Source organism: Triticum dicoccoides, chromosome 5A, assembly GCF_002162155.2.
Source record: "Triticum dicoccoides isolate Atlit2015 ecotype Zavitan chromosome 5A, WEW_v2.0, whole genome shotgun sequence".
Lineage (NCBI taxonomy): Eukaryota > Viridiplantae > Streptophyta > Magnoliopsida > Poales > Poaceae > Triticum > Triticum dicoccoides.
The window spans coordinates 266748246-266763413 of record NC_041388.1 but is presented as its reverse complement, the minus strand read 5'-3'; the positions used below and the strand labels follow the sequence as shown (position 1 = coordinate 266763413).

General features: G+C 45.8%; 1 protein-coding gene across 1 annotated transcript; it reads right to left on the bottom strand.

Annotated features, from left to right (window-relative positions):
• Positions 1-12981: 12981 nt before the first annotated feature.
• Positions 12982-14053, bottom strand: LOC119297196 (protein LURP-one-related 8-like). Its single transcript, XM_037575075.1, has one exon. The coding sequence runs from the start codon at positions 13969-13971 to the stop codon at positions 13279-13281; it is 693 nt and encodes a 230-aa protein (XP_037430972.1). The 5' UTR covers positions 13972-14053; the 3' UTR covers positions 12982-13278.
• Positions 14054-15168: the final 1115 nt, after the last annotated feature.

Sequence of the window (15168 nt, the reverse complement as noted above, 5' to 3'; positions counted from 1 at the left end):
GATTTCACCCAGAACTATTCCGATGTCCAAATATAGGATTCCAATATATCAATCTTTATGTCTCGACCATTTAGAGACTCCTCGTCATGTCCGTGATCATATCTGGGACTCCAAACTACCTTCGGTACATCAAAACACATAACCTCATATAAAAGATCGTCGCCAAACTTTAAGCGTGCGGACCCTACGGGTTCGAGAACTATGTAGACATGACCGAGACTCATCTCCGGTCAATAACCGATAGTGGAACCTGGGTGCTCATATTGGTTCCTACATATTCTACGAAGATCTTTATCGGTCAAACCGCATAACAACATGCGTTGTTCCCTTTGTCATCGGTATGTTACTTGCCCGAGATTCGATCGTCGGTATCTCAATACCTAGTTCAATCTCATTACCGACAAGTCTCTTTACTCGTTCCGTAATGCATCATCCTGCAACTAACTCATTAGTTGCATTCTTGCAAGGCTTATAGTGATGTGCATTACCGAGAGGGCCCAGAGATACCTCTCCGACAATCGGAGTGACAAATCCTAATCTCGATCTACGCCAACTCAACAAGCACCATCAGAGACACCTGTAGAGCACCTTTATAATCACCCAGTTATGTTGTGACGTTTGGTAGCACACAAAGTGTTCCTCCGGTACTCGGGAGTTGCATAATCTCATAGTCATAGGAACATGTATAAGTCATGAAGAAAGCAATAGCAACAAACTAAACGATCATCGTGCTAAGCTAACGGATGGGTCAAGTCAATCACATCATTCTCTAATGATGTGATCTCATTAATCAAATGACAACTCATGTCTATGGTTAGGAAACATAACCATCATTGATTCAACGAGCTAGTCAAGTAGAGGCAAACTAGTGATACTCTGTTTGTCTATGTATTCACACATGTACTAAGTTTCCGGTTAATACAATTCTAGCATGAATCATAAACATTTATCATGGTAAGGAAATATAAATAACAACTTTATTATTGCATCTAGGGCATATTTCCTTCAGTAACAATGGTATTGATGTCCTCATCATCTCGTTCATCAAATGATAACACATGTGTATGGTCAGGAAACTTAATTATCTTTGCTTAACGAGCTAGTCAAGTAGAGGCATACTAGGGACACTCTGTTTGTCTATGTATTCACACATGTACTAAGTTTCCGGTTATACAATTCTAGCATGAATAATAAACATTTATCATGATATAAGGAAATATAAATAACAACTTTATAATTCCTCTAGGGCATATTTCCTTCACTACTATCATGAGTTCAACAGTAGGGATTCCATCTGTGACCGAATTGAAGGAAATATGCCCTAGAGGCAATAATAAAGTTATTATTTATTTCCTTATATCATGATAAATGTTTATTATTCATGCTAGAATTGTATTAACCGGAAACATAATACATGTGTGAATACATAGAAAAACAGTATGTCACTAGTATGCCTCTACTTGACTAGCTCGTTGAATCAAAGATGGTTAAGTTTCCTAGCCATAGACATGAGTTGTCATTTGATTAACGGGGTCACATCATTAGAGAATGATGTGATTGACTTGACCCATTCCATTAGCATAGCACTTGATCATTTAGTTTGTTGCTATTGATTTCTTCATGACTTATACACGTTCCTATGACTATGAGATTACGCAACTCCTGTTTTCCAGAGGAACACTTTGTGTGCTACCAAACATCACAACATAACTGGGTGATTATAAAGGTGCTCTACATGTGTCTCCGAAGGTACTTGTTGGGTTGGCGTATTTCGAGATTAGGATTTGTAACTCCGATTGTCGGAGAGGTATCTCTGGGCCCACTCGGTAATGCACATCACTATAAGCCTTCCAAGCATTGCAACTAATGAGTTAGTTGCGGGATGATGTGCTACGGAACGAGTAAAGAGACTTGCCGGTAATGAGATTGAACTAGGTATTGAGATACCGACGATCGAATCTCGGGCAAGTAACATACCGATGACAAAGGGAACAACGTATGTTATTATGCGGTTTGACCGATAAAGATCTTCGTAGAATATGTAGGAGCCAATATGAGCATCCAGGTTCCGCTATTAGTTATTGACCGGAGACGTGTCTCGGTCATTTCTACATAGTTCTCGAACCTGTAGGGTCTGCACGCTTAAAGTTTGATGACGGTTATATTATGAGTTTATGTGTTTTGATGTACCGAAGGAGTTTGGAGTCCCGGATGAGATCGGGGACATGACGAGGAGTCTCGAAATGGTCTAGATGTAAAGATCGATATATTGGACGACTATATTCGGACATCGGAAAGGTTCCGAGTGATTCGGGTATTTTCGGGAGTACCGGGGAGTTACAGGAATTCGTATTGGGCCTTAATGGGCCATACGGGAAAGGAGAGAAAGGCCTCAAAGGGTGGCTGCACCCCTCCCCATGGGCTGGTCCGAATTGGACTAGGGAGGGGGGCGCCCCCTTCCTTCCTTGTCCTTTTCCCTTCCCTTTCCTTCCCTCCTACTCCTACTACTTGGAAGGGCTCCTAGTTCTACTAGGAAAGGGGGAATCCTACTCCCGGTGGGACTAGGACTCCCCTAGGGCGCGCCATAGAGAGGGCCGGCCCTCCCCCTCCTCTACTCCTTTATATACGGGGGCAGGGGGAACCCGAAAGACACAACAATTGATCTCTTGATCTCTTAGCCGTGTGCGGTGCCCCCCTCCACCATAATCCACATCGGTCATATCGTAGCGGTGCTTAGGGGAAGCTCTGCGTCGGTAGAACATAATCATTGTCACCACGCCGTCGTGCTGACGAAACTCTCCCTCAACACTCAGCTAGATCGGAGTTTGAGGGACGTCATCGAGTTGAACGTGTGCAGAACTCGGAGGTGCCGTGCGTTCGGTACTTGATCGGTCGGATCGTGAAGACGTACGACTACATCAACCGCGTTGTGCTAACGCTTCCGCTTTCGGTCTATGAGGGTACGTGGACAACACTCTCCCCTCTCGTTGCTATGCATCACCATGATCTTGCGTGTGCATAGGAATTTTTTTGAAATTACTACGTTCCCCAAAAGTGGCATCCGAGTCAGGTTTTATGCGTTGATGTAATATGCACGAGTAGAACACAAGTGAGTTGTGGGCGATATAAGTCATACTGCTTACCAGCATGTCACACTTTGGTTCAGCGGTATTGTTGGATGAAGCGGCCCGGACCGACATTACGCGTACGCTTACACAAGACTGGTTCTACCGACGTGCTTTGCACACAGGTGGCTAGCGGGTGTCAGTTTCTCCAACTTTAGTTGAACCGAGTGTGGCTACGCCCAGTCCTTGCGAAGGTTAAAACAGCAAAACTTGACAAATTATCGTTGTGGTTTTGATGCGTAGGTAAGAACGGTTCTTGCTCAGCCCGTAGCAGCCACGTAAAACTTGCAACAACAAAGTAGAGGACGTCTAACTTGTTTTGCAGGGCATGTTGTGATGTGATATGGTCAAGACATGATGAGATATAACTTGTTGTATGAGATGATCATGTTTTGTTGAAGTTATCGGCAACTGGCAAAAGCCTTATGGTTATCTCTCTATTGCATAAGATGCAAGCGCCAAATAATTGCTTTACTTCATCGCTATGCGATAGCAATAGTTGCAAGAGCAATTGTTGGCGAGACAACCATGTGACGACACATTGATATAGATCAAGATGATGGAGATCATGGTGTCATGCCGGTGACGATGGAGATCATGACGATGCTTTGGAGATGGAGATCAAAGGCACAAGATGATGATGGCCATATCATGTCACATATTTTGATTGCATGTGATGTTTATCTTTTATACATCTTATTTTGCTTAGTTCGATGGTAGCTTTATAAGATGATCTCTCACTAATTATCAAGGTACAAGTGTTCTCCCTGAGTATGCACCATTGCGAAAGTTCTCCATGCTGAGACACCACGTGATGATCGAGTGTGATAGGCTCTACGTTCAAATACAACGGGTGCAAAACAGTTGCACACGCGGAATACTTAGGTTAAACTTGATGAGCCTAGCATATAACAGATATGGCCTCGGAACACGGAGACCGAAAGGTCGAGCGTGAATCATATAGTAGATATGATCAACATAGTGATGTTCACCATTGAAACTACTCCATCTCACGTGATGATCGGACATGGTTTAGTTGATATGGATCACATGATCACTTAGAAGATTAGAGGGATGGCTGTCTAAGTGGGAGTTCTTAAGTAATATGATTAATTGAACTTTAATTTATCATGAACTTAGTCCTGGTAGTATTAGCATATCTATGTTGTAGATCAATAGCTCGCGATGTTGCTCCCAGTTTATTGTGTTCCTAGAGAAAAATTATGTTGAAAAATGTTAGTAGCAATGATGCGGATTGGATCCGTGATCTGAGGATTATCCTCATTGCTGCACAGAAGAATTATGTCTTTGATGCACCGCTAGGTGAGAGACCTATTGCAGGAGTAGAGGCAGACGTTATGAACGTTTGGCTAGCTCAATATGATGACTACTTGATAGTTTAGTGCACCATGTTTAACGGCTTAGAATCGGGACTTCAAAGACGTTTTGAATGTCATGGACCATATGAGATGTTCCATGAGTTGGAGTTAATATTTCAAGCAAATACCCGAGTTGAGAGATATGAAGTCTCCAACAAGTTCTATAGCTAAAAAGATGGAGGAGAATAGCTCAAGCAGTGAGCATGTGCTCCGATTGTCTGGATACTACAATCGCTTGAATCAAGTGGGAGTTAATCTTCCAGATAAGATAGTGATTGACATAATTCTCTAGTCACCATCACTAAGTTAGTAGAACTTCGTGATGAACTACGATATGCAAGGGATAACGAAAATGATTCCCAAGCTCTTCATAATGCTGAAATCAACGAAGGTATAAATCAAGAAAAATATCAAGTGTTGATGGTAGACAAGACCACTAGTTTCAAGAAAAGGGCAAAGGGAAGAAGGGGACCTTCAAGAAGAACGGCAAGCAAGTTGCTGCTCAAGTGAAGAAGCCCAAGTCTGGTCCTAAGCCTGAGACTAAGTGCTTCTACTGCAAAGGGACTGGTCACTGGAAGCGGAATTGCCCCAAGTATTTGGCGGATAAGAAGGATGGCAAAGTGAACAAAGGTATATTTGATATACAGATTATTGATGTGTATTTTACTATTCTTCGTAGCAACCCCTCGGTATTTGATACTGGTTCAGTTGCTAAGAGTGGTAACTCGAAACGGGAGTTGCAGAATGAACAGAGACTAGTTAAGGGTGAAGTGACGATGTGTGTTGGAAGTGGTTTCAAGATTGATATGATCATCATTGCACACTCCCTATACTTTCGGGATTAGTGTTGAACCTAAATAAGTGTTATTTGGTGTTTGCGTTGAGCATGAATATGATTTGATCATGTTTATTGCAATATGGTTATTCATTTAAGTAAGAGAATAAATTGTTGTTCTGTTTACATGAATAAAACCTTATATGGTTACACACCCAATGAAAATGGTTCGTTGGATCTCGATCGTAGTGATACACATATTCATAATATTGAAACCAAAAGATGCAAAGTTAATAATGATAGTGCAACTTATTTTTGGCACTGCCGTTTAGGTCATATTGGTGTAAAGCGCATGAAGAAACTCCATGCTGATGGACTTTTGGAATCACTTGATTATGAATCACTTGATGCTTGCGAACCATGCCTCATGGGCAAGATGACTAAGACTCCATTCTCCGAAACAATGGAGCGAGCAACTGACTTATTGGAAATAATACATACTGATGTATGCGGTCCGATGAGTGTTAAGGCTCACGGCAAGTATCGTTATTTTCTGACCTTCACAGATGATTTGAGCAGATATGGGTATATCTACTTAATGAAACACAAGTCTGAAACATTTGAAAAGTTCAAATAATTTTAGAGTGAAGTGGAGAATCATCATAACAAGAAAATAAAAGTTTCTACGATATGATCGCAGAGGTAAAATATTTGAGTTAAGAGTTTGGCCTTCAGTTAAAACAATGTGAAATAGTTTCACTACTCACGCCACCTGGAACACCACAGTGTAATGGTGTGTCCGTACGTCATAATCGTACTTTATTAGATATGGTGCGATCTATGATGTCTCTTACCGATCTACCACTATCGTTTTGGGGTTATGCATTAGAGACAGCTGCATTCACGTTAAATAGGGCACCTTCTAAATCCGTTGAGATGACACCGTATGAACTATGGTTTGGCAAGAAACCTAAGCTGTCGTTTCTTAAAGTTTGAGGTTGCAATGCTTATGTGAAAAAGTTTCAACCTGATAACCTCAATCCCAAATCGGAGAAGTGCGTCTTCATAGGATACCCAAAAGAAAATGTTGGGTACACCTTCTATCACAGATCCGAAGGCAAGATATTCGTTGCTGAGAATGGATCCTTTCTAGAGAAGGAGTTTCTCTCGAAAGAAGTGAGTGGGAGGAAAGTAGAACTTGATGAGGTAACTGTACCTGCTCCCTTATTGGAAAGCAGTTCATCACAGAAATATGTTCCTGTGACTACTACACCAATTAGTGAGGAAGCTAATGATGATGATCATGTAACTTCAGATCAAGTTGCTACCGAACCTCGTAGGTAAACCAGAGTGAGATCCGCACCAGAGTGGTACGGTAATCCTGTTCTGGAGGTTATGTTACTTGACCATGACAAGCCTACGAACTATGAGGAAGCGATGATGAGCCCAGATTTCACGAAATGGCTTGAGGCCATGAAATCTGAGATGAGATCCATGTATGAGAACAAAGTATGGACTTTGGTTGACTTGCCCATTGATCGGCGAGCCATTGAGATTAAATGGATCTTCAAGAGGAAGACGGACACTGATAGTAGTGTTACTATCTACAAAGCTAGAATTGTCGCAAAAAGGTTTTTGACAAGTTCAAGGTGTTGACTACGATGAGAGTTTCTCACTCGTATCTATGCTTAAGTCTGTCCGAATCATGTTAGCAATTGCCGCATTTTATGAAATCTGGCAAATGGATAAACAAAACTGCCTTCTTTAATGGATTTATTAAAGAAGAGTTGTATATGATGCAACCAGAAGGTTTTGTCAATCCTAAAGGTACTAACAAAATATGCAAGCTCCAGCGATCCATCTATGGACAGGTGCAAGCATCTCGGAGTTGGAATATACGCTTTGATAAGTTTATCAAAGCATATAGTTTTATACAGACTTGCGGTCAAGCCTGTATTTACAAGAAAGTGAGTGGGAGCACTACAACATTTCTGATAAGTATATGTGAATGACATATTGTTGATCGGAGATAATGTAGAATTATTCTGCAAAGCATAAAGGAATGTTTGAAAGGAGTTTTTCAAAGAAAGACCTCGGTGAAGCTGCTTACATATTGAGCATCAAGATCTATAAAGATAGATAAAGACGCTTGATAAGTTTTTCAATGAGTACATACCTTGACAAGATTTTGAAGTAGTTCAAATTGGAACAGTCAAAGAAGGAGTTCTTGCCTGTGTTACAAGGTGTGAAGTTGAGTAAGACTCAAAACCCGGCCACGACAGAAGATAGAGAGAGAATGAAAGTCATTCCCTATGCCTCAGCCATAGGTTCTATAAAGTATGCCATGCTGTGTACCAGACGTATTGTATACCCTGCCCTGAGTTTGGCAAGGGAGTACAATAGTGATCTAGGAGTAGATCACTGGACATTGGTCAAAATTATCCTTAGTGGAATAAGGATTTGTTTCTCGATTATGGATCTGACAAAAGGTTCGTCGTAAAGGGTTACATCGATGCAAGTTTTGACACTGATTCAGATGACTCAAAGTCTCAATCTGGATACATATTGAAAGTGGGAGCAATTAGCTAGAGTAGCTCCGTGTAGAGCATTGTTGACATAGAAATTTGCAAAATACATATGGATCTGAATGTGGCAGACCCGTTGACTAAACTTCCCTCACAAGCAAAACATGATCACACCTTAGTACTCTTTGGGTATTAATCACATAGCGATGTGAACTAGATTATTGACTCTAGTAAACCCTTTGGGTGTAGGTCACATGATGATGTGAACTATGGGTGTTAATCACATGGTGACGTGAACTATTGATGTTAAATCACATGGCGATGTGAACTAGATTATTGACTCTAGTGCAAGTGGGAGACTGAAGGAAATATGCCCTAGAGGCGATAATAAAGTTATTATTTATTTCCTTATATCATGATAAATTTTTATTATTCATGCTAGAATTGTATTAACCGGAAACATAATACATGTGTGAATACATAGACAAACAATATGTCACTAGTATGCCTCTACTTGACTAGCTCGTTGAATCAAAGATGGTTAAGTTTCCTAGCCATAGACACGAGTTGTCATTTGATTAACGGGGTCACATCATTAGCGAATGATGTGATTGACTTGACCCATTCCATTAGCATAGCACTTGATCGTTTAGTTTGGTTCTATTGCTTTCTTCATAACTTATACATGTTCCTATGACTATGAGATTATGCAACTCCCATTTACCAGGAACACTTTGTGTGCTACCAAACGTCACAACGTAACTGGGTGATTGTAAAGATGCTCTACAGGTGTCTCCGAAGGTACTTGTTGGGTTGGCATATTTCGAGATTAGGATTTGTCACTCCGATTGTCGGAGAGGTATCTCTGGGCCCACTCGGTAATGCACATCACTATAAGCCTTGCAAGCATTGCAACTAATGAGTTAGTTGCGGGATGATGTGTTACGGAACGAGTAAAGAGACTTGCCGGTAATGAGATTGAACTAGGTATTGAGATACTGACGATCGAATCTCGGGCAAGTAACATACCGATGACAAAGGGAACAACGATAAAGATCTTCGTAGAATATGTAGGAGCCAATATGAGCATCCAGGTTCCGCTATTGGTTACTGACCGGAGACGTGTCTCGGTCATTTCTGCATAGTTCTCGAACCCATAGGGTCTGCACGCTTAAAGTTCGATGACGGTTATATTATGAGTTTATGTGTTTTGATGTACCGAAGGAGTTCGGAGTCCCGGATGAGATCGGGGACATGACGAGGAGTCTCGAAATGGTCGAGACATAAATATCGATATATTGGACGACTATATTCGGACATCGGAAAGGTTCCGAGTGATTCAGGTATTTTCGGGAGTACCAGGGAGTTACGGTAATTCGTATTGGGCCTTAATGGGCTATACGGGAAAGGAGAGAAATGCCTCAAAGGGTGGCCGCACCCCTCCCCATGGGCTAGTCCGAATTGGACTAGGGAGGGGGGCACCCCCTTCCTTCCTTCTCCTTTTCCCTTCCCTTTCCTTCCCTCCTACTCCTACTACTTGGAAGGGCTCCTAGTTCTATTAGGAAAGGGGGAATCCTACTCCCGGTGGGAGTAGGACTCCCCTAGGGCGCGCCATAGAGAGGGCCGTCCCTCCCTCTCCTCCACTCCTTTATATATGGGGGCAGGGGCACCCCAAAGACACAACAATTGATCTCTTGATCTCTTAGCCGTGTGCGGTGCCCCCCTCCACCATAATCCACCTCAATCATATCGTAGCGGTGCTTAGGCGAAGCTCTGCGTCGGTAGAACATCGTCATTGTCACCACGCCGTCGTGCTGACGAAACTCTCCCTCAACACTCGGCTGGATCGGAATTCGAGGGACGTCATCGAGTTGAACGTGTGTAGAACTCGGAGGTGCCGTGCGTTCGGTACTTGGTCGGTCGGATCGTGAAGACGTACGACTACATCAACCGCGTTGTGCTAACGCTTCCGCTTTCGGTCTACGAGGGTACGTGGACAACACTCTCCCCTCTCGTTGCTATGCATCACCATGATCTTGCATGTGCGTAGGAATTTTTTTGAAATTACTACGTTCCCCAACATGAATTAGTCTGACATAAGGTCTCAGTAGTAACAGACCCCGATCGATCCTGCCGTACAACATCTATGATGGTGCTTTGTAAACCCAACTCTGCCCAGACTTCTTTTGCCCTTTTGCAAATAAACAGACAATGTTTATTGTCCTCAACTCCAATCGCATATAACGTACATTGAGGGATAAGAGGTATGTGTCTGTTCGCAAGGATTCCATAGCAAGGTAACCATCCCTTTAGGATCTTCTACGCAACTTTTTTATTTTTTCCTGGGATTTTGAGGTTCTAGATCTCCTTCCAAATTGTGTTTGTGTACACATTTCCCTATCCATATCCACGAACAAGGAGTTGGCCATACTAATGCTCAAATTCTCCATGGTATGTCAATTGTACTGAGAAGGTTTTTGATCGCGTGTAATTCCTTGTGACAAAATCCTTCAGGAGGTGTACATTCAACGGGATTTGTAGGATTCTATGAGCATCTACTGGAGAAAAAAATATCTCTTATCAAGGTTTCATCCCACCGTACATGGTAAGGATATATGATTTTGTCCACACATTTGAGCATAGTTACACCTCTAGGGGTGATAACTTTCAATGAAGGGCTTGATGGGATCCAGTCCTGCCAAATATTAATCTTTTAATCTGATGCCACTCGCCAAATGCAAGCCCTTTGAAAAGTTTGGATGCCTGCTACAATACTCTGTCATGTATAGGAAAATCACTTCTTTGGTCTGACCTTCAATATGTCCCCGTCGAGATAATACTCTGCACTCAACACACATGCACATAAGGAGTCCGGATTCTGAATAAGTCGCCAACGCTATTTTGATAACATAGCAAGGTTAGAACCGTGTAGGTCTCTAAATCCCAGACCCTCTTTCTTCGGTACACACATTATCTACCATGTGAACCAATGCATCTTCCTCCTCTCATCATTATCACCCCACCAATCTAGTTATATCATCAGTAATTTTTTACAAATTCCTTTGGGTAGTTTAAGCACTGACATTGCATATGATGGAATTGCTTGAGCTAGTGACTTCAGCAAAATTTCCTTACCCTGCATAGAAAGAATTGTTTTCTTCCACCCTTTAAGACGTTGGCAGACACAGTCAATGAGATGCTGAACAATCGTTTCTGTCCAAAATATGTATGTGAAAGATATTCAGTAACAATATGTAGATCTGTGCATACATCTCCCGTATACCAACAGGATTAGTTCCACTAAGGGATTGGTTTCCCTACAATCAAACAAGGCCTTAGGGAGGACTACCAAGCAAACATTGCATGAATCACGAAGGGTAGCAGATGTTGTTGCATTGGGGCATCTCCAATGGCAAGCCGTAAATTTCCTCCCGCATCCCTCCACGGACAGGGGGGACCAGTCCGCAGACACGAATGCGGGAGGCCGTCATCCAACCATAGTCGCATGCATTGCAAACACTTTTTCAACAAACCGGATGAAATTCATGCAAACATGGACGGATTTCATATAAACATGACGGGTTTCATACAAATACGATGGATTTTTATTACATTTTGAACATTTAGAACAAAAACAAAACGACCCGACTCTAAACCTATCCTATGGTGGCGGTGCCCGACGACCAAGCCTGTGTCGTCCTCCATCCGCTATCTCATGAGCACCGGCGATAGGACCCGTGAAGTGAAGATGCCGTCTCCGGCAAGGAAGAGTAGAACACGGGAGGCAGATGGACCCACATGAGACTTAAGGCCCTGCTGCCTCATGTGGCCTACTCATCCTCGCAGGAGTCCGCGACCTGTCCGTCGCTGGTGGACGTGAGGCCCACGATGGAAATGGTGGCGCCGACGATGTTGTCGTCCCACCAGGCCGCCCGATAGTTCGTCGGTGGCACGTAAGACGCACAACTAGCATTGTTGTCCTCCGCGATCGCCTGCAGTTGTGCCTCCGTGGCTGCCTCTTTCTGGCGAGCGGCGGCTTGAGTGCGGACGGCATCGTAGATCGCACCCTGCTCCACGACGAACTTGGGGTTCGCCGTGACCATGGGCGCCATAGCCTCCTCTCTCGTGCGCTCGCCGTAGATCTGGCCCTCCGCTAGCCGGTGTTACTCCAGGGAACAACTTGTACCACTGTTCCTCCCGTGCCTGCTGAAACGCCGAAAAAGGTGTCAGCGCAGGGTGCACCTCCGCCATGGTGGTGTTGTAGTGCGCTTGTTCCATGGTGAAGCCTGCGTACACAAGAGGCGTGGGAGTCGGGGCGGTGTTGTCAGAGCCCGTCTCCATCGTGGTGTCGTCCTCATCGTCGGAGACCTCACGTGAGCTGGCCAGCAAGTCGGCCTCGATCCGCCTGGCGTGGCGGCTCTCCCAGGCAACGGCAAGGACGGCCACCGTGTGCGACTCTCGCACAGTGCTTCGCTAGCCTGCAGTCATGGCAGACGTAGTGCAAGGGAGGAGGATGTGGAGTGGCTTGTGTTGTGGAGTAGACTTAGCCGAGTGTGGTCGCCTTCAAATAGCGGATTTCGGTGAGGCCAGGCCTTCGGTGCGTCAATGCGCGGCGTGGGAGTGGGTTTCTTGGTCGGTGAGCCTTCTTAATGGCGGCATACGGACAGACAGGGCATTGAACGGGCGTGGTATATATCTGTCCCATCTCGTACAGTCACACGTCTCCGGCATTGAACATGCACGAACATCGGAGATGCGTCGCGGGCGGCGCCTTCGGCTTGCGCGCCGCTTCAAGGGCGAAGGCGGTGAGAGGTCATGTCCGCCATGAGCCGTCTTCAATGCGGAGCGGCGCGCTCTACAACGACATGGATGCGGACAGCTGGCGCCAAGTGGGAACACGCACTGACGAGGAAGGAGGGTTTGGGTGGGTCAGGGTGGTTAGAAGAGGGCGTGGGAGCAGGCCGAACTCCCGCAAAGCTCCCATGTTTGTCTACTGTTTACGGGAGAAAGTACGTTCAAACCGTGTTGTAGATTGATACAGAATCACGTTGGATGGCTTTCGCGGTTTGAAGAGTGCAGTTTGGAAGGATGCATGAGGTTTAAGGGTCGGCGTTCAAGATGCCCTTACACGATCGGTGACGCAAGCATTCACTTTAGTATATCACTGACATTTCAGATCCATGTACATAGTATTTTTAGCATCATCCATGAACAAGTTTCAGAGGCTGACCGTATATACACCGATTCCTAAGTCATGCATGCATCCAGCCTCCGTAGCCTTGTTTTCTAAATTTAAATGAAAATTACTCTTCTGCTTTGCTACTACATTCTGCGGGGCAATCTGCACCTAAAACTGTGCTCACGCCGACAGGTGGGGCCAGTAGCTTTCCCCTTGCGAAGAACCTTGTTGCCGTGTGGGGTCGCCAGGTCAGCGGCTTCACCAGCTGGCTCCTACCGCGGCCAGTGTACTCCTCCTACGCCGACCAGCTCCTGGGCAGCAGCGACGTCCGCGACGAGGCGGCGCCGAACATCTGGTCGAGGGCGACGACGACGCCCATGGACAGCGCCGTTCCCAGGCGGTGGTCAGGCACCACCAGCCGGAACACGTCGTCCCCCACCGACTCCTTCCGCCGCACCTCCGCCACGGGGGCGCCCCCGCGCGCGTCCCGCACCGCGCAGCTCCGCCGCCCGTACGAACCCTCCACGACGTAGGCGGCCGCGTCGGCGCCGGCCGAAGAGGGCCCCAGCGGCGTGACGTGCGCGAGCGTCTTGTCAGACGCGCGGCGGCGGAGGCCGGTGTGGTGACGGCGCACGGAGAGGAGCGGCTTCGCGGCGGTGGCGGAGGCGCTCGCGTCGCCCTCGTACACCACCCAGTGCTCCCCCAGGCCCAGGCCGAGCTTGATCTTGCGCCGCACGGTGAGGAGCGGCTTCCCCGCGGCGTCCATGAGCACGACGTCCTCGGCGCGGCGTCGGCTCCCCGACGAGGAGCCGTAGCGGTCGACGCGGAAGGCGAGGCCGCCGGCGGAGTCGAAGACGGTGAAGCCGTCGCAGTTGAAGAGCAGAGACTTGCGCCACACCGTCAGCACCGTGGGCTGCTGCTCCTCGACGACGGCCCTGCCTCCAGCCGGCAGCTCTGGCGCGGCGACGTTGGGGTGCACCTTGGCCATGCCGCTAGCTCGTAGATAGTTAGCTTGGCTCGCGGAGAGGGGCGCGGTCGAGCTGGCCGGCGTGCTTGCGGTCAGGAGGTTGGAGGAGAGGTGGAGAATGAGGAGAATCGGGGAGGCGGGCGGGGGATATATACCGGCCGGGTTGGACGGGAGGGCGGCCGAGCTAGGAATAAGGTGAGGTGGACGGCAGAGCACCGGATGCATGTCTTGTCTACGTGAGAAGTTTATCAGAGTTTTTCCTCGAGGACCTGCTTTTTGTCACTAGACAACAATGGACATTTTCTTTTCTTTTTTCGTCTCGGCAGTTGCAAGCTAGCATGCTAGCATTATTCTTGATTGGTCGACATGGAAATAGGAATTTCGCAAACACAGAGCACATGGAAATAACGAAACTATCAAAGAGACGACAAATCTCTCTCCTTTTCTAATATTTCCCATTTGTTGCTGTCATTGGATGTATGAATGACGGGCTACCGCGGGGGCATGAGGGAATCAGGATAAATCGTGGACGGGCGGCCGGGCGGGCGGGCGGCTGGGCGGCCGTGCAAAGAACATATTCGTTGAGCAACAGCTAACCGCACCGGACTAAATTTGATCACTTTGTTGTAATCTCCTCGAAGTGTAGATAGATAAAGTCGTAGTGATATGGTCCATAGTGGAAGGCTGCGGCAATGAATGAAAGTTGTATACCTTGCCTCCAAAGCAAGGGTCCTCAAACATCGCATGCATGTAGGACGTATGTGCGCGTATAAATTCCATTCCCTAAATTCGCTTAATAGTTAACCTAGAAGGAGCCATAGTGTAATGAACTGTTTTTTTTTCAGGCGGGGAAAATATGTGTCTTGGTCATATAACTCGTGAATTTCATTTCATGGCATATAACTCATGCATGTACGTAGACTAGAGCAGTATGTAGCTCGCCACACTAGCCTATACCGCTGGTCAGTTCATTGGATGGGAAACTAGAAGCTACACTAGGGCAAGTATGCCAGTTAGGGTGATGTCTACCAACTGGATCCTAATTGTTGCTCCATGCATGCATGCAATTCAGTACAGTACTCCCTCTGTCCCGTGATGTTAGACATTTTTTGACACTAGTGATCCAGCACCTACATGCAAATGATCCTTTGTCCAAAACTGACGTGTACGGATTTTTTTTCCATGGTGGGAATTGGGAAACGCAGAAAACAGAACATA

What these genes read in the sequence shown, in the direction of transcription:
- LOC119297196 (XM_037575075.1), bottom strand. Translation starts at nt 13,971, where the DNA reads ATGGCCAAGGTGCACCCCAACGTCGCCGCGCCAGAGCTGCCGGCTGGA.